Source organism: Lytechinus pictus, chromosome 1 (assembly GCF_037042905.1).
Source record: "Lytechinus pictus isolate F3 Inbred chromosome 1, Lp3.0, whole genome shotgun sequence".
Taxonomy (NCBI): domain Eukaryota; kingdom Metazoa; phylum Echinodermata; class Echinoidea; order Temnopleuroida; family Toxopneustidae; genus Lytechinus; species Lytechinus pictus.
The window spans coordinates 12020553-12041697 of NC_087245.1; the positions used below are offsets into that span (position 1 = coordinate 12020553).

General features: G+C 37.0%; 1 protein-coding gene across 2 annotated transcripts in view; it reads right to left on the minus strand.

Moving 5' to 3' along the window:
* Positions 1–20859, minus strand: part of LOC129257468 (WW domain-containing adapter protein with coiled-coil-like) — a 28609-nt gene extending 7750 nt beyond the window's left edge. Inside the window, exons 1-9 of one of the 2 annotated variants that reach the window (XM_054895804.2) lie at positions 20620–20859; positions 11146–11179; positions 10743–10956; positions 8697–8818; positions 8241–8356; positions 5554–5645; positions 4422–4937; positions 2878–3030; positions 1155–2010 (exon numbers count right to left, since the gene is read on the minus strand). In XM_054895804.2, coding sequence (XP_054751779.2) covers positions 1155–2010; positions 2878–3030; positions 4422–4937; positions 5554–5645; positions 8241–8356; positions 8697–8818; positions 10743–10956; positions 11146–11179; positions 20620–20660 — 2144 coding nt within the window. In that variant the 5' untranslated portion in view covers positions 20661–20859. The remainder of the gene's footprint in view (positions 1–1154; positions 2011–2877; positions 3031–4421; positions 4938–5553; positions 5646–8240; positions 8357–8696; positions 8819–10742; positions 10957–11145; positions 11180–20619) is intronic. The other variant, XM_064096071.1, reaches the window with a different exon arrangement.
* Between the last annotated feature and the right edge of the window lie 286 nt (positions 20860–21145).

A 21145-nucleotide genomic window follows, 5' to 3' on the forward strand; every position in this document is an offset into this window, starting at 1 on the left:
GTTGTCATATTCACACCAAAAAAACAACTTCTCTACCTTGACAACTATTTATTTTATCCTCATACTACACAAAACATCCAAGTATGCAACATCTAATTGTAGAAATATCAATACTAATATAATAATTAATCACATCAGTACCTATTCAAGCTGTTCACATGCTGAATAAGCAACTCGTCATACAAGTACAAAATGAAATTAGCTCATGACGTTATGGACTTACTGATTCTTGATACATACATCATTCTTTAATGACAATGTTAAGTTCAAAATTCTTTAAATTTGCCAATGTTCATTTCTTGGATACTTGGAAACTCACACTCATATAACATTGTGTGTTAATCACCAATAGAAATAAAATAAGACAGTTAAAAAAAAAAGAATAAATAAGGAATGCAAATACTTCTGGGTCCTGCTTCTCAAAAATATTTGTCTGTCTCTCTAGACCATCCACAGAAAAGTGTTATATATGTAGGTGACCTCTACGGCATATTCACCAATAGGTTGTTTTACAAAAACTTACGCCCAGCGCACACTATGCTACGCAATTGCACCAAGATCCAATTGCAATTGCCAACAACTCAGTGTAATCGCATCACAGGCCAGTGCACACATTGCAACAGCTCTGCAACACGCTGCAACGCCATGGCACCTATTCTTTTACACGTATGTTGTTTTCGCTGCAGCAGCACAGCAAATTGGTCATGAAGTCATAGTCTAGGACAAATCTGATTGGCTGAATAGCAAAATTTCGGAAAAATTGCAGGAAGATTTGACATGTCAAATGTCTGAGATTGGTCTGTGATTCTCCTGCAACAAATTGGATCGCCACTGCAGCGCATTGCAGGTTGGCGCATACTCTGCGATTTTAGTGCAATCGGATCCTAGTGCAATCGCATCGCATAGTTGTGCACTGAGCTTTATAATCAATTTTAGGTCCCCAAAACAATTATAAGTCTTGCAAATTTGCGATTGATTGCTGGCCTGATCCTTGCCTCAACAAGTATTAATTGGTTTGCTTTAGTTAGGACCGACCTATCAATTCTAAATTTGCAACACAAGTTTGCAATCATTCGCATGTGTTCTCTTGCAACACCCCCTTCAACTTTTTAGGATGTTGTGAAATATTATAGTGGAAAAAATTGAAATGTTACCTTGATGATGTTGTTGGACTGCCTGTCTTCTCTTTGGTGTCCGAAGCCGACTTGTCATCATGTTTATCATCAGATTCTTTAACGTGTTTATCACTTTCAGAACTGTTCTCTGTTACAAGAGGCTTGTTGTTTCCAGAACGGTGTGTCTCCTTTGACTTGTCACCATTATGAGATGGTTCTGAATCCATTGTTCTTTCATCTTCATCCTCCATTTCAATGTCATTATCTACAATTTCATTCTCCTTTTTATTTTGAGTCCTGTCTCTTTCCTTGTCATATTTATTGTCTTTATTCCTCTCCCTTTCTCGATCACTTTCCCTTTCCTTTTCATTTCTCCTATCCTTATCCCTATCTCTGCTCCATTCTCTATCTCTATCATGATCTCTGTCGCGTTCTCTATCCCTTTCTCGGTCGCGTTCCTTATCCCTTTCGCGTTCCCTCTCCCTTTCGCGATCACGCCCCTTATCCCTTTCTCGGTCACGCTCCTTGTCCCTCTCTCGGTCGTACCTTTGCTCCGAATCCCGTTGCCTTTCCCTTTCACTGTCAATATCCCTATTCCTTTCCTTCTCCCTATATCTGTCACATTCTCTGTCCCTACAATGTGATGAGGAGTTCTTTCCACTACTTGAAACAGATGAGGATGTTGGTGTATGATTTGACGTTCCGCTTCTACTTGAGTGGTGGTTTTTCCTATACCTATCCTCAACAGATGACCCATGAGACGAGCTATCTGCTGTTCCTTTACTGTCCTGGTGAGTTCTTGATGTCCCTGGTGTTGTGTGCTGCAGCCTAAAGGAAGGGTGGGACGGAGAAGGTGACTGCGAGGCTACAGACATTGGCGACTGGCTTGATAACCCTACAGAAAAGAAGCACAAACGATATACAATATCTAAATGCAAGGAATCACTAGAACTTATTTCATTTACTTATTGGACAAATGAATGTCTGACGACTAATGTCTCATTGACTTTTGAACAGTGATTGCAATAAGATTCATATTTCATTTTGCTGCTGGGGTGATAAACCTTGTACCTCAAAATGTAAAAACAGCTAAGAGAAAGCTTGATTTTAGAGGTCTTGGTATAAGTGCCATTCTTGCCTGGGAAGAAGTTCTCTACAGGAATGGGAAACAGTTTTTTTAAGGTAATGTAAGGTTGCGGTCATTGCCATATTATTTAAATACACTTTTCCTAAGAGACCATCAATATTCTTTAATTCTAAAATACGAGGTTCTCATACCTGAGCAATTATTTCCTGTCAAAATGAATAGAACTTTAATTTTAAAAAATAAAATTTCATATCGAATGGAAAGATATCATCTCATCTCTCTGAAGAAAAGACATCATGATAATTGAAGGATTGCAAGTTACAATATGATCATAGAAAGGTCTTAAAATATGTATTATCACATTAAATGATCCATAATCATTCATGCATGACTGGTCACAATTTGCAACTAGCTGAGAAAAACAAACTTTTCTCTTCGTATTATATACAATTCATAAGCCTTGAATGCTTGAGCTAAAGCCGGGGTAATAATAATAGGAGGGCCTGCTTGGAGAACAGTTTTCAAAACTGAAGTGGCTTCACTGGGTAAATATACTTATATTATTATCATTATTATTGGTATTTCAAGCTTATTTCATCTCTTCCTTTTATAATTTTGTTAATGTATAGTGTACAATAATTCCTGGGGACACGATACATGTATCAACATGCTTACTTTCTGTAAGTTCATCATTCCTTTCATTTTGATGCGAGTGCCTATCTCTATCTGTTGAAGGTGACTTTGATGGGAAAGGTTTACCATGGAACCTAGGAGTGACTGGTGATTGAGTGTCTGCAGGAGACGGTGTGCTTCGTACCCGAGGTGAATCTATCAGGAGACAATAAAGATACAAGATTCCATGACATGAGCAAATTTTGCTCCAATTGCCCAATTAAAAATCTGCACATTATAAAACTAACCTAATTTTAAACCTTAATATGTACTGTGCATAAGTGCATGCGCTACGTGACTGACTGATGATTGACAGCTGCATGCAAATTATGTTGATCATCTTCATAATAGCCGACAGTATTATAACAAACCCATTCAACAGCGCCCTCTCAAATCCTTGGAATGCATACCTTTGAAAGCAAAAGAATGTACTTGCAGCTAACAATTATTTCATGAGTAAGTGTTTAAAATCAAGGTTAATTATCACCTTATTCTGGTACAACATAAACTTACCTTTGTGAAATCATGAAATCTTAGCTGAAAACTGACAACACTTGTGATCATTAATGTAGAAAAGCATATATGGGACAGGGTATTAATCTTCCTTGGAAAAATACCCAACATTTGATGGAATTCCATGTTTATTTTGCTCATTTCTCAGCAATTACACATTTTTTCCAGTGCTATCTAGCACATTTTTTTTTTTCTTACATACAAACACTTGGATGGTCATTATATTGGATTCTGCTTGAACTCATTTTGAGATCATAACCCAAAGTGGCGTTTCTCTTTTATGTCACTTAAGGTATCAAAGATTGACAAAGTAATCTTTACTTATTTTGTGACAAGATATTTCACTGAAGGTGATGTTGTGTTCTCAATGCAGGAGAGATTGAAGAATATTGAATTCAAACTTTCAAACTGGAAATAGATGACAAGAGTGTAATTCAACATAGTCTAGATGTCAGCTAGAACTGATCAATGGCCTAAAAGCGATCTTGAACTATTGATTCTGTTCAAAGTAATAGATAAAATAGACGAGGACCTCAAGGCATTTTTCTTTAAGTCTGTTTAAAATTTTTGTAAAGATTCAATGAAGTGACTGCTATTTGATTACTCTAATATTACAATCTCACAAATATTCATTAATTATCTTCCATTTACCATTTCTTTATGAAAATGTTAATTAGGCCATTAATCAGCACCCTCTCTCTATTTGATATCATTTTGACTCTCCAACCATATACCTCATAAAGATAGTATTTATATTTCACAAAGGTATATAAAGACATTGTTTCCATATATTTCCCCATTCCATGCTTGAAAAATGGATTTACACCAAAAGAATTATGGAAATCGCTTGGGATCTGATTTTTATGATTCAACAATCATAGATCTTAGACTGCATTTCTCATACAACCTATGTTCTATGATATACTAGTACTCTTTCAGCTAATCTTTAAGTTAATTTAAACTTATTCGAGGAAAATAAATGCGAACACTTAATACATACTTGGAGATTGGCAGAAACCCAATTGTTTACTCACCGTTATCAGACCCTTTGGGAGGATGTGAAGCAGCTACAAGATTTTTTAGCCTTCCATACATATCAGTCGCTAGTGACACTGGCATCCTTAAATTGCCTGCCTGCATATCCCTTTTTGAATGCTCATTATAATCATTCTGAGTCTTTTCTGTGTTAGGTGGCCTGGATATAGACGATTGGGGATGGCCCGTTGATTTGGGTTGATATTCATGACCCTGTTCTACACGTTGACTAGAGTGAGACGAGGATGACAATGAAGTTGATTGGCTGCTAGTAGATTTAGCTTGCTGTGATTGGCTGGTTGAGTAACCTGTATTGGTACTGGATGACGAAGAATGTGAAGAGGCCGGCTTAGCATGTGGACTGTGAAGCTGAGGTTTGCCCTTTGTCTGGCTGATGTTAGATTTTCTATCCTGCAAGTGATTGTCAGCTTGTTTCTCAGCTTTATCTGAGGTGCGAGCTTCTCGCTCAATTTCATCAGGCTTGCAATCGCTGGAATGCTTGTCATTTGGTAAAGCTGTAAAAAAAAGGGTTGGGAAACAGTACATTAATGCAACTGGAAAAATGCTTACACAAAACACCATCTCGTGGCAATACCTCATATCAATAATTTCATGGAAAATCTCTTTTTGTTTTAATGACTACATAACAATCTATCAAGTAATTAATCTTCACTGTCCTTAACATTCAACGATACATGAAAGGTGACTTCTTTGGTGGGTTTGGGGTTTTTGTAAATTTTTCCCTTTCTATGAAAGTGCTGTGCAATGGCCTTGGAGAAGACCGAAACTGAAGACCTTAATGTCAGTCAACTGGGGGTGGGGGGGTATGCAGATCACAGCCTAGCTCATGATAAAGAAACATTATTCTACTGACACAAAATATTGAACACTGTCCTCTAAAAGGATTTTGATATTCCTCTGACAAATTCACTTCAGACAAATTTGAATTCATTTTTCCACATGATATGAAAACTAGTATACAACACATAAGAGGTTTTCCTGGCTCTCTTTATAAAGCCATTGCCTTCATCAAGCAAGAAATCAACTATTTATCATACATAAGAAGTTAACTAGAAATCCACAGACTTAATTTTCTTTGTAAATGACAGGGTTTGATGTGAGTTTACATACCTTTAGAGGACGCAGTAGGGGTAGTTGATGGTTGGTGAGGTGAATCACTGGCACCCAATTTTCCTGTACCGACGACTCGTTGAAGCTTTTCTCTGGAAAAAAAAAGAAATATGATTCAAAACTTTATATCAAGAGGAAGAGTATATTCGTAAATGAGAAACATTCAATAAAAAAATGTACTTTTATCCACTTGTTTTTCTATATAACATCTTTTCAGCATTTCATTTGCACTCATGCACAAACATTTGTACACACTTCCATATTAAACCATTCATAGTAGCTAACTTACATAAACATTGTTCATTACAAGCATGCATATTGCTTGATTGGGCTATTCCATGTTGATCAGCTCACTTCTAGATTGCACTAAAAAAGCTTGAAGAGTCCCAAAGCCTTGAATGAAACAAAGCTTATCAGTTCAAACAGAAATCAAACATTCTTGTTCAGTGAAAATGGCTTATTTTCTGGTTATTTCATTTCCAAGGGTAATATCACCATGAGTGTATAAAAGTATAAAAAAACATTTGTAATGAAAGAGTTCGGTAAAATAAAACAAATATGTTCTCAGTACTGAATGGTACAAAGGAAGAAAAGGAGACACAGGCTAACACACTCTTAAAATACTGGTAACAGATTTACATTGCCCATGTGCCTATGGCTTCATACTATACAGCCTATTAACAATTCTCGCTACCCCAAATAGCGATTTCGCCGAGATCCGGGAAAATCCCTGTAACGTGCATTGCATTATGGGATAGCTTTTTCGGTATTACAACTTCCTGTTCGGAAGTCCAACGCACTGTTTTGCCATTTAGATCAACAGTGCCGTCATGCACAACAACACAACGTAGCTTTCGCTCAGAAAGTTCGTGATCACAACCCTCTCTTTCACTAACAGTTTTACAGCCTTTTCTGCTAAAGTCACTAATTCTGCCTGACGCTTTCCATTGCACGGTATTCATCTGTCAGTTAAGATTTTTTTAAGTTCCGAAACTGATTTTTATCCATTTTGTGGTCGACGAAAAATTGAACGAAATGAATGCTGAATATATTTAGTGTCTAGTTGAATACGATCGTGATGTCAGGCCGGTCGCTAAATGCAAAATTTTAAGATATTCATTATTTGTTTGATTTTTTTATAACCAAATAAAAACATGAATAAAAATTATTCTCACGTGAAATATATTTTTTATTTTTATTTATAATTCAAATGAAATCAAAACTGACCAAATGTAAAACAAAGTATTATACTCTGTACATATTACGCTGATTGGCATCGATTTCAGCGTGGTGGAAAACTCAGTATCGCGAACCTCGCGCGAGCATGACTCTAAACCGGAAGTGGTGATGACGACCCGACGGAGTGAAAATTATCTCGTCTCGCGCATTATGAGATTTTTGTTCCTATTCGGGGTAGCGAGAATTAAATGATAGACAAAAAATCAATACATCATCAAAGATCAGAATATCCAGGCATCCTGTTCATTGTGCTTTATAGTAATGCCTTTGTGTACTAAACACACTGCACAGTGAGTGTGGGGCCAACTTCCTTTGATTTCTCCTAGTTTTTTTGCTTTTTCTTATGGGATTATCATGGTCTTAGTAATGCTGGAAAGCATATTCAATTATCTGAACTAAAAAAATCAGCAACAGTCACAAGAATGTCAAATTATGACAATATCTCCTTCATTTCATTGGCAATTGAAATATATTTATAAAAAACAAATATCACACAAACAAAATTAGTATACATGTAGCAATAAATGAGAAAAAGGTTTATAAAGAGAACTCACTTTGATTCGAACATTGCTTCGAAAATTCCAAATGCAAGTTACATACACATGTATAGCACTCTAAATGAGTTTGTGAAATGAAATTTATTTTAAAATAATGTGGAGTTCTAATGGTCCACGGAAAAAGCATAGCAACCTTGTATAACATTGGCCATGTTTCTAATGCATTTTAATCCAAGACCACCAAGTCCACGGCTGAGGATGCCCACTCGACTGGGTCTCAAAGACCCTCTTATTGAGCGCCTTTAAGCCCCCCCCCCCCTTGTGTTGTAATATAGAAATGTAGCTGGTTGAAAGTTGGCCAATATTGACATCTGAGGCCAGTGTAAGCATTGAGCTTCTTATTAGGCCTATATAAGTTTTGATAAGATTTCAGCATTATTACATGTAATAAAGCTGTAATAGAAAGTTGATGGCCTGGTCAATATTTGTTCCGGTGTGTGGCCAGACTGTTAAACACAAGTTCATATAAGTCATAGTGTGACTTCTATACCTGACCATTCTTGGAACTATCAAAGTTTGACTTTCTCCCCATCTCTTGATTTTTAAAGGCACTAGAGCAGGTAAGTCAAATTGCACAAAACTTGCCATATGACTTTGCTAAGCAAGGCAACTATATGTAACCACAGTTCAATTGCTATCATAAGCATGGTTTGAATCAACAAATACCAATTATTACAAATTTACCAATAAAAATTACATGTGAATGTATTATGCAATAGAACCTTACAGAACCAAAGACACAAGCCTTATTGCAGAGAAATTGCCATTAAAGATAACTTTGATAACTTGTATGGTATCACAGCTCAGACACAAATCAAAGCAAGGTGTCTAAATGAAATACAAATGATCAAAATGGTAGATTTGATGAAATAAGATCAGAGAATCTCTTACCTCTCAACCCATTCCTTTGGCTTTTCCCATTGTGACACTTCTGTTCTACAGTTGTAGTAATACTTCTTTCCTGATGAACTCTTGTGTTCAGACCACTCTTTGGCCTTTTCCAAAATCTAGAGGGATAATTGAAGAAGGAAAACGAGAGAGGGACAAAAACAGAGATATTTAACAGTCATCCCAATGTAAGTCATGTGACTTTCATTCAAAAAATTAATCTTTGTCAAGATTAACTGCTTAAAGATTCTATTTTGCTACAAGTTACTGTCTAATCAACCAATTAAATTTGCTTGATATCAAGCTCACAACTCCTATTTCTGAAAAATTCTGGAATTCTCATTTTAAAGCCATTCAAAAAGAAAAAAACCTTTCCTGGAGAAATTACAGTGGTACTCGATAAAAGCTGACTGGTACTGTACATGCAACAAGAACCATTAGGAGAAAACCTGAACTTACTGTTTTGATATGCCGTTCATGGTCAGCTGAATGGTGTGAATTTGGAGGAGTATGGAATTGATGATTTGCCGTCTTGTTCTCTGTATTTTGAGTAGAGTTGGCTGAATTGACAGCAGCATCATCTGTAAGTGGAATATTTAAAAGAAAAAATACAGTAAAAAAGTGATCCACAGTTCAACAAAGATAAAATATCCTTTATATTAATAATATAAGTCAGTCCTAACTCTTATTCTATCCCTCAACGTTTCACAAAATATGAAATCAAGCAATTTCATGCTTACCATGAGTGAAATTACCGGTAACTATACAATTTTGTAGAATATGTCAATGGTGACAAACCTGCCTCATTTTATTGTAAATACATGTACAACACACATCCTATGACCAAGTGAGAGTGAATTATACATGTAGATCAATGATTTTTAAGTACACACTGGCCAAGATGCATTTAATTTTAAAAATGAATTCTCATGACAAACAAAATATTATCAGCAACTATACCTGTCTACTAAAATTTACTTAAATCTGCGGATATTGTACTGCACATAAAAAAAAGACACTTGAAAATGTACCAAGTGCTCTAAATTGCTTGTCATAATCATCTCAGTTACTGTCATAAGAGTACCACATGGACCACATGTATGATTGAAGCTTTATTTTCACTGAATTCAATGACCATTTGAAAACATAAATTTAAGTACATACACTTATTTTGAATAATTACATAGGGGAAGGCGGGGTAAGCTGAGCATAGGGGCAAGTTGAGCCACCACCCCCAGGCCAATAATGAATGAGTCGGACATTGTGGTGGCGTCATGTATTGATGACCCATTATATTACCCCTAACCCCACCACAATGTTTTCAACTTTGAAACAAAAAGTACTCTTTTTGAGGGAAAAATACAAATTTCAGCCAAAAAAGTAAAAAAGGGTGTGAAATAGATAAGTGCTTTTTACACACACACACACACACGTCTTTAAATATAATACAGACATGAGAACAACATTGTTAGTCCAGGTATGGATCTTCATTCTTGCTATAGTCTTTTAAATGATGGATGCATAAGAAATGTGTGGATGCGAAATTATCGCATTAAGTTCGGACTGGGGTAAGTTGAGCCAGCCAACATGGGGCAAGTTGAGCCATGGTACTTCTTATGGTAATGTATATATATATTTTAAAAAAAAACATTAAAAAGCCATAGATATGCAGGCAGAAAGGAGCAAGTTTGCATGACGTTCTTTTCCTTTTAGAGGATGTTAGTATTTATAGAGAATTAGCAAGTGAAAAGACTTTAAATAAAATAATTGACATGCTGGTTCTTCCCCCATACATTTTGTACGTAGTTTTTGTGGCTCAACTTACCCCCAGAAGGTGGCTCAACTTACCCCACATATGGGGCAAGTTGAGTCATTTGACATCTATTTTTTCAAAGGTGACAATGACTTTCAGTGTGGGTGTAGAAAGTTATGTATAGGTGAAAAATATTTCATCAGAAATAAATTTTATGGCAAGGTACTTATTTCTACAAAATTATTAATCATATCAGTTCTAACATGCAAAAAGCAAGAATTTTCACAACTTACCCCGCCTTCCCCTACTCTTGTCCTTGTTATACACAGTGCTCAAAGTGTATGAAAGATATGTATGAAGCAATGTTTTCACTTCACATTCTTGCATAAAAAAATCTTGATGTCCCATTTTTAAGTAAGAGTAAACATGATAGTTTGATAAACAATAAGAACTTAATATTTGATTGAATTTTAGAAACATCAACTAAATGTCTTTCTTCATCCCTTTTCTTTTTAAAGTATTATATTTTAAAAGTTCTTGAGTACTTTGTAATAGAATCATTTGACTTTTTTCCCCTGAAATGATTAGCCTTCAGTTTTTCTATTTGTTAGGGAAAAGGTTCATTATTTTTCTACCGTAATTGCCAAATTTACATTGAATTAAAAGACTTTCTCTTAAAATCATCGCTAACAGTGAAACAACTCGTAAATATAAGATTTTCGCATTGAACAGATTGCAACAAGAATGATCACCTGGTTTGCCTTTATCTTTCTGTCGCTGCAAGTACATGTTTTTACTGATGACGTTCCTAGGACTGTTTTGAGTAGATGCTGGATGGCCGTCAGTGTTTTGATTGGTTGATATATGGCTTCCAGTAGCCGATGATGAAGGCACAGGTTTCTTTCTCTCCCTTTCCAGTGCCACCTCAGTGATATCAAGATTGTTTGAGTGGTTCTCAACACCCTGCTGTAATATCAACAACAAACACAACTTAATCAACTACTAGTATGCACTCATGTACACGCATACAGAGATGGTAGAACTCCAACCCCCCCCCCCAAAAAAAAAAAAAAAATGGGGTCAAATAAAAAAAAAATCTTTGCACATTTTGCATTTCGTTATAAATGATTAATAAAGATATTACTTTCAACTGACCTGGAAAAGATGGGCATCATTCCTTTCATGGAACCTGTAAAAACAACAGAAAAAAGGACATACATGTAAGAATACATATTTTATACTCATTTTACATGAAGTATGGAAGGGTCATGTGCTTCTTATTTCCCCTTTAAATTATGGGAGATCCCTCTCCCTTATGATTGCATTACTAAAAAAACCTAGAAGTCTTTGCAGTGACACAAAAATTCATCTATCTGCAACGATGCATGAAAAATACAAGTGGAACACCTTTGGCAGTCTTGCCTGCATTATGTAAATAGCAGCAGTGCTGACTTTGAAAACAACTAAATGTACACATATACAATTTTTTTTTCAATAAGAGAGGGGGGAAACCCCCATGACCTTTTCCTAGTGACCTGAAATTAAAATTGTCTATTTGCTGATACCTGATAACCATTATAGACTGTAGAATGTGGAATTGGGGATCATGCTTGCAAAGTTATCAATTGAAAATTGAATTTTTTAAACCTTTGTTGAGTTTTTTTTCTTCATACAACACGGTCAAAGATCAATAATCCTACACAACCTTTAACCTTGATCAAGTGACATGCAACTCATGTGGATGGGTCAGTGTTAGATAATGACCCTTATGTCCAAGTTTAATGAAATAGGCCCTCATACATGTAATTTCAAAGTTATGATGAACCTCTTCATGTGGGATCACAATAAGCCAAAATCTGGCAAGTTACGTCATTCTTAGTTCTTACATGTAGATTAGACTTAAACTTACATTTTGTGCCAATGAATTCAGAAGTCAAGAATAAGTCATTGAATCATTGATATCAAATTTATTCATGCCTTTGGGTCTTTTTTTTTTATTTGGTAAAAAAAAATCGAGATAGAGTTATGAGACAAGTCGAACTTTTGCTTTACATGTAGGAACCTAATAAAACAAGTGGAACGCCTCTGGCAGTCTCGCCTGCATAACGCGATTCGATATAGCAGCAGTGCTGACTTTGAAAACAGCTTTTGAATAATTATTCACAAAAGAAAACATTAATATGATAATAAAATACTATGTCCATTGACCCAAAATGACCGTTGACCATGATCATGTGATCTAAGATGTGTGAAAAATAATCATTTATACTTGATTACCTTTATGTCTATGTATCATGTACATGTAGATCCATAAACTTTCTAAGTTATGGTGGCAATTCAACAAATACATGTACCCCCAACATGACCAAAGTTCATTGACCCTAAATAAACTTTGACCTTGGTCATGTGACCTGAAACTTGCACAGGCTGTTCAGTGATACATATACTTGATTACTCTTATGTCTAAGTTTTATGAACTAGATCCATAAACTTTCAAAGTTACAATGCTAATTCAACAAATACCCCAACATGGCCAAAGTTCATTTACCCTAAATGACCTTAGTCGTGTGACCTGAAACTCGGGCGAGATGTTCAGTAATACTTCATTACCCTTATGTGCAAGCTTCATGAACTAGGTCCATGCACTTTCTGATTTATGATGACATTTCAAAAACTTAACCTTAGGTTAAGATGTCGATATTGATTTCCCCAACAAGATCTAAGTTCATTGACCTTAAATGACCTTTGACCTTGGTCATGTGACCTGAAACTCAGGCAGGATGTTCAGTAATACTTGATAACCCTTATGTACAAGTTTCATTAACTAGGTCCATATTCTTTCTATGCAGTCATTCAAAAACTTAACCTTCGGTTAAGATTTGAAAATTTTTTTAAAATGTAGCACAGACTTTGACAAAGTATGTTACCCCATACCCAGAATGCTCTACAAATCCATCTAGAAGGTTATACAATTACTTGCAGTAATTTTCAGGAGATACTACATGTACATGTACATATTTTCCTCAGTAGACCCATATTGCCCCCATCAACACTAGGACACTCAGGCAATATGGTACTACATGTACATGTACTTTGGGCAATATGGAATCTCCCTCAAATCCAAACTTGATTCCTAGTTGGCTCTCATTCATAATTTTCAACTTCTACAAAACCCCTGTGATAACAGTTTAATATTTGGTATACCTACATGTACAGTGAAATTAATTGGCAAGAATCAAACAAAACACTTTCAGAAGTCATATAAGGGCAAATTCCATAAAATATGTATGTCCGACCCCCTATACATGTACATGGGACCTTCATGAAATTTTGTGTCCATGATTTCTGGTTCTTATGATAGTCTGTAATTTTTTTTAAAGGACCATGACTTGGGTCAGTTTATAAAGTGAGGTATTATAAAGAATTGAGAAAAATGGGGGTCGGACTTCCAAAAATGTTGATCATTTTATGAAAGTGCCAATAAATATCTAGAAACTGATTACCAGTTGGTGTACAAAAGATAGGAAGTAAAATGCACAGGCTCGCATTACATGTACATTTTGTAGGGCTTTCACTTTCGATTTCAAAGTATTCAATTTGGAGGATGTGACATGTCACATGTGAACAAACAAAAGATTTCACTTTGGTGTGCCCCTACTTTGAAATCTACATGTATGTAAAACGATTATCCCAAAGTTTTTTTGTATTTTTTTCAATTTGGGGGTCTTTTGAAACTGTAAACTTTTTGTTATTGATGTAAGCGACATCGAAGGCATGCAATGCAACAGCACATCGATGCAGTACAATGCTGTAGCTTCACATACTTTATAGATAGCCTATAATCTTGGCAGAGGCTGAAGCTATAAAGTAGTGTTATGCTTCAAATAAATGCAAGCGATCATTCAATGCAGAAAGACTAGTGCCCGTTGCCTTTATCCTCTCATCTAGCTTTATTTGTTGTTTTCTTCTACCAACAAATCTGGTGGCAGTTTCTTTGTATGAAAAATCTTCATCGAATGATCGAATTATATTCAATAAAAAAACATAATTCTAATGTCAATACAAAACTGTGATCCTGGTTGAAATTTGGTCTTATCCTGACACTCACAAAAACTTGATTCAGAGAAGCATAAACATAAATAAAGGTCATTGAGTGACTGTCTGAAGCTTCTTCTTCTTCCTTCACTTCTTCAGTAATCTTCAAAGGGCTCTGCAGTCTATCTCAGGCTGAAATTAAATTTGGATACATGTTTATGAGTGAAAGGTACATTCTAAGAAATTTTGAAGGAGAAATTGGAAGAGTTAACTGCATCTACTATTTGCTTATGGATTTTTTTTTTCTTCATTCCGGGACAGATTGTTGGGCAAAGGCAAACTTGTAAATATTACATCTTGGAAAGGATGTCTGAAAGCACTTGTAATTTTTTTCTGGTGACGGAGGTGCTTAAGGTAAAGAATTTGCCTTGGGTTATTGCGACAAGGTCATTCATGACCCGGAAACCTGTAAATTTGAACATCTGGGGAGCGTTTCATTAAAGGACTTGTCAGACGTTTCATCTGACAAATCCTGTTTTATCCGACAGTTACCACAGTAACAGTGCCTCTAAGCCAATCAAAATCTAGGAAAGATGTCAGATCTGACAACTTGTCGGAAAAAAAATGTTGATAAAACACTTCCCAGGGGAGCATTGCATCAAGAATTTTTGTCTGACAACTTTCCTTGGTTTTGATTGGCTGAGATGCAGTTCCTATGCCATGGTAACTGTCGGATAAACAGGAGTTGTCAGATAAAACATCCAACAAGTCCTTTCATGAAAGGCTCCCCCAGTGACATGTAGTTTACCATTGAAAGTGGAGAGAAACTGTAGACATCAAGTCTTCTTCAAATGGAGAGGTTCCTTTTCTCATCCATGTTAACAAGTGAATCATTTGTTTGAATTCAAACTTCACCAAGAAATACTTTACTCGTAAGTCCAGTGTTTCCAAGATGCTAAAACAATTAGAGTGGGAAAGTCTTGTTGACAGACTACTCAATGCCAGATTGAGCCAGTTCTACTTAATTCATAAGGGGGAATCTCCAGTAACGTCAACCAAACTCCACCGTAGAAACTCCAGCCGTCCAAGTCGACGCTTCACACCTGATGCCTACAATATCATCGAATCCAGAATTGATAGGCACCTGTACTCATTCCTGCCCAGAACCATACGGGACTGGAACGACCTTCCCTTAACCACTACATCAATGCAATCCCTTGACAAATTTAAGGCTGCTCTAAACTAATCAATGTCGCATCTGCACCCGGCCACAGCGTCATGGAACTTTCGTTCTGTTGCTGTGTACCCGTGATAATGACTCCTGGCAACAGGAATGGAAAATGAGCCTCAACAGATATTTCAACCACAGTTATATGCACATATACTTTGAGCCTTGATGGAGCTTGATGAAAATATTCTTCATGAAAATATACTTGATACCATTCTGATCTAAATCAAAAAGAAGTTAGCACCTTGTATATGGTGTGATAAATTAACTTCACTCGAATTCTTGCCACGTACTTGTAGTATGCATCATTTATGTAGCCTAATCATGTGAACAAAGATAAGGACATGTACATGTATGCACTGTAAAAGCACAAATATCTAGGAAACAGTAAGTGGAAAGTTGGCTCACAATATTTGTATGTTTCCATTTTTTGTCTTCATTATTTCAGACAAGTGCCAAAAAATGTTAGACCTTAACTAGAATATTAATACATGTACATGCCTAATGGGACTATTGGTAGCACCAGGAAAAAGACATTTGGCCATTGTTTCTTACTGGCAAATGTCTGCAACATTTTTTATAGCTAGGCATCTCATCTCAGTCAACCACACTCGGAAAGAGAGACGGGTATCGCCACCTAAAAAATGCTTGGAAAATCACTTTTCTGCAGGCGCCGGCTGATAATACATGTACCATCAACCTGGTATACATGCAACATGTCGAAATAATGTGAAAAAATTAAAATGTTTACTTTTCTTCAAAAGATTCTAGACCTACATTAAAGGTGCTTTGAATCCAGGAAAAAAATTTGCTCCTGGTTATACGCTGTATTAACTGTCATAACAGTTACGCAATGATAATGGGCCAATAACTTTAAACCATACCGTGTTTCAATCAATTTTCTGGAAAAAAAAGTGATCAACCCATGGATTGTGCAACTGCAAGATGAAGGACATGATGTAACCATCTCCAATTATTTTTCTCTTGCTATCTTTGAAAGTAGGGCTCCTATTTTATGACAAAAAGTGAGATTTTCATAATCGTTTTTGACAGGAAAGTGATTATCCAGGCCTTGTTTATATGGTTATCCCTTGATCTGTGTGATTGTTTAAAACAAGTATCAGATGTCCTGGAGAGTAACCTGAAGTAATGTTGTAACCCGCACCCGTTGCGGTACGGGTTAACCTGCCGGTATGCCCCCGATCGCTGGTTGCGGGCCGGGCCGAGTTCATTCTGAAACCCGCAGACCGTCATGCGAAAAAAAAGGGAGAAGTAACGACGCATAATAAAAACATTAACAATGAAAATTGAGTTAGGATCATGTGCTTCTTACGTGGCGGATTCTTTTAGAGACGTAGATATTTCCTTTTAAAAAAATGCTGGCGTATTTTTGTCTTGTGAACAGTGAACAGGACTGAGACAGTTCGACATAAATACATCGAGTTGCTCTTTCGAAGAAGGAGCGCACGCCAGTGCAGCGCAGCACAGTCTAGTCAAAAGCAATTGCATAGGCCAATGAAACTCGATGTCGAGTTTCCCGTCCCATTTTTTCCAGCTCATAATGAGGATTTCATTATTCATTATTTTCCAGAAGATGAAAGTTTGACCTTTTGTAACCTTTGAACGCACTTTTATTCTGTGGAACTGTCTTGAAGCCAGGGAGCAAATCAATCATTTTTTTCGGGGGTTCCATTTTCATTTTTTTGGTAATATTTCAGGGTCTCCATTTCTACCGTTTTGGAGGCTACTTTTTTCATTTCGGGCTCTTTTCAAATGCTACGTTTTTGTATTTTGAGGAATCCCTGTTCACTTATTAAATTAATTATTACTTATTGTTTAATATTGCATGATTTTAAAGTTATTTTTTTCATGCTTAGAATCTTGGATGTGGGTGTGTTTGTGTGGGTGTGACTATGAGTTGAACTTGGATATAAATGAATTCAATATCTACTCCATCTAATTCCAGTACTTGGCCATGTAATAAAGGCCCACATACCCTAACTTTTCCTGATGTTCTTTGAAAACGCAGATCTCCACGAAAATTGCATTTCTCTATGAGGGAGTCTAAATTTGGTGAGAATGAACTCATTAATAACTTAAATATACATGACAATGAAGAAATCATCTAACTTTATTGGCAGTTTTGAATAATATTCCCGAAATATAAACTCTGTCTGAAACATAAAATCACCATCATTGAGGCCTTTACAGAGTGAATTGTCCCCCAGAGCTCTGGCAGAGAGACAGAGCTCAGACTGGCTAGCTAGTACAAGTGCCAATGCGTACGTGCGTGAGCCTCCCGTCGGCCTTGTAAAACAGATTGAGTTTTGTTTGATGATTTTTTTGTCTGATATGCCGTATGACAACTCACCAATGCGAGGTTACTAGACTATGGGATTTATTGAGGTAGCTCGACCAAACCTCGAGCGATGTTCGTGCAGGCTCCACTCCACTTCACTACCGCTACATCGGGTAGGTAGAGCGTAGTGTAGCAGAAGTGAAGTTGAGTGGAGCCTGCACGAACATCGCTCGAGGTGTGGTTGAGCATGCAGTGTCATTCCATTCACAAGAAAAAAACAAGAAAAGAATTACAGGTATTTACATGATATACAAGTAATTGTGACTGAAAAGCTTATATTAATGTTTTAGAAGTTCTGAATCTATATCTATGTCAAAATAGTAAAATAATGGATTATTTTCAGAATTTGATTTTTAAACGCGGTCCAAATTTCATAACGCGGGCGGGCGACGGGAAACTGAACATCGAATTTGCTGGGCAGCCTGGGCTACATGTAGCTAGCGCGCGCTGAGCTGCGGCTCCGATCCGAGGAGTTAATTGCGCAATGCTTTCGATTACGAGATCAGAGCCGACCCATTTCGGGTACAAAGTAACCCAAAAAAACATTTTCTCTCCGGAATAAAAGGCGAATTTGCAAATTGTAAGTAAATTCACTCTAGGCTAGGTTAGTAGTTGGCATATATTTTCGTGATTTGAGCCTGTATAGTGTGGGGATTGCAGAAATAATTTTCACTTTTCAAAGATAAATTTACTTGCGGGTTAAAACCCGACGGGTCAGCGGGTCCCGCTTGCAAATTATTGGATTATACGGGACGGTACGGTTCGGGTTTTCACTTGCGGGTTACAACATTAACCTGAAGTTTGGTAGTGATATTTTTAACGCCTTCTGGCTAACTTGGGTATACTACAAGTACCAGGTGGTATGTACCTCTGGTGTTGGTTCATGCATGCTGCTCTACACGAACCCTCAGGGTGAGTCCATACAAAATTTGACTGTTGATTCTCAACTTGTACGATTTTTTCTTTTTAAGAAATGAATATAATTTGTGCAAAAAAATGAACTTACCAGGCATCTTTAAGATGTACTAGACTGATAAACAGCCAGTTCAATTCTTTGCAATGGTTCTATATCAGTCTGAAAATTGATGATTAAACGCATGTACCTATTGCTTCACATGTTATAAATTCACTGCCAATTTGAAAACATCCCATTCACAATCACAAGTATCGTTGTGGCCACCAGCCATGCAAACTTGCGATTGTGTCGTTTTCAAATCGTTTATAACATGTGAAGAAATAGTAGGAAAAGGTTTTAAAGCACCGATATCAGACTGATAGAACTGTGGAAAAGGAGAGAACTGATGGCTCATCACTTGAGTACATCTTAAAGACTCCTGGTTAGCTAATTTTTTCATATCTACAAAAATTACAAGTTGTGAATCGACGGTCAAATTTCTAGGGACTGACCCTGATGTGTAGCATGCACAAACCTACCTCAGGTGCATGCGCGGAGGTCTGCAGCAATTTGTATCTAAAATCGCTGCAGACCTCCGCACATGCGCAATTCGTCTTCGCCATTTTCGAATCGGCAGAGTATTTAATACATGTGATGAATCGAGAACCGGTTTCAAATCACTGATTTTGAGACGTTTTCAAGAAAGGGCATGGAGTGACTATGCGTCCGATGGTTAAGTTTAGTAACTGTAGAGTAAGCTGAATGTATGTTTAGGTATTGATATGTTGCCTTTGTTACCATAAATTGCCACAATTTGTCTTTTTTTTTTTTAGAGCAAGTATTTGTCCCCCGAGGGTTCGGATAGGTGGAGCGGAGGGTAGCGGTAGTGAAGTGTAGTGGAGCCTATACGAACCCTCCACTGAGGTACATGTAGCATGAACCATCATCTGAGGTGTGTTATGGGGAATAACTTCTAGTAGGCAAATGATTTTTACTACGCAAAATCCTGCAGACTGGTCAGGCTTAATAACCTCAGCTCAGGCTGCTCAGCTGACGTTAGCTGTTTGATTTTTGCTCATGGAATGCCTAGCCAGGCGGCTTCTTGAGAGTAAAAATCATTTACTAACGTAGGCTTACTCTAAACGAAGCCAGGGAGTCCTTCCTATTCATCTGCGTGTACCGCAAAAAACCCTGAAACTTTCGCCCCCGAGATTTCTACTTTCCTTCTAAAAGATCTAGTTCTAAATCATGTACATGGGATAAAACTTCATTTCCAACATTTCTACGCTCTCGTTGTTATTTTTAAACAAGAATTCATCAAAAAAATGAAAAAATATTGTGAAAAGACGAAAGAGACTTGCCCGATGTTTACGCCGCCATCTTGTTTCTTATTGTACTTCCCCAACGTTAAAATAACAACGAGAGCGTAGAAATGTCGGAAATGAAGTTTTATCCCATGTACATGATTAGACTTAGAGCTAGATCTTTTAGAAGGAAAGTAGAAATCTCGGGGCGAAAGTTTCAGGGTTTTTTGCGGTACACGCAGATGAATAGGAAGGACTCCCTGGCTTCGTTTAGAGTAGACCTACGTTAGTAAATGATTTTTACTCTCAGTCTCAAGAAGCCGCCTGGCTAGGAATGCCCCCAATCCAGGTTACTGTACTACTAACTCTACTGTGTCAATGACTAGACTGTGCAAGTGCAATTACTGTCTCCCATTTCTTTTACATTAAATTTTAAAAGAGTGAGACTTGGTCACTTGCAATGTCTTATCAAAAGACACAAACACAGTTCTTCATGACATGTTCACAACACAAGCACACACATCACAATCATGACAGTCACACTCACCGACTCAGACCCAGTTAAACTTCCATGACCATCCTGTTTATAAATACAGGCAAGGACAGGACAGAAATTATTTATATTGACTACAGCCCCCCAAAATATTTTATATTGATATATTCATGTTAAATTAAAACCTAACTTATTAAAGACAGACCACTTTTTTACAGAGTTGGCAGGCAGCACTGCACTGCATTTCATTTTCATGATTTGTGCGATTCCGATCAACTCAATTTTCAGGCCCAAATCTTTATTGAATTCATTTACCCATCACTGAGCCTTGGATGTTTACTTGCATACATCACCATCAATGCAAGAATATAAGACTGGAATCACCGGAAACATTACAAAACAGCGAGTTGACGAATGATGCTCCTTGTTCCTGCTTGCACACCTCTTTGGCTTTTCCACTGCCGCACTGGAATCTATAGACCGGACCACAGCTGCATTGTCGCCATTTTCAATCCGGGACATTTCATTTGGGCGCGCACGCATGCAGTGCAATGTACGTACTGCACTTTGTTGACGTGAAATCGTGTTTTACGCACGTACGTACGTTCGTAACATGTAGCTTCAACATCAGCGAAGATGATTCGAAAAGTAAAGAAGGGGGGGGGGGGACAGGGCCCTGGGAACGATTTTTTTTTTTTCACTGACGATGCTGATACATTTGACAAGCAAAAAATAGACAAAAGAGTTTTCACTACAAAACGTAGGTCACTTTGATTACATTTCCCCATGTTTTCACACCTTCCAGAATTCGAGGGGGTGCTGTCTATATTACGGAGAATAA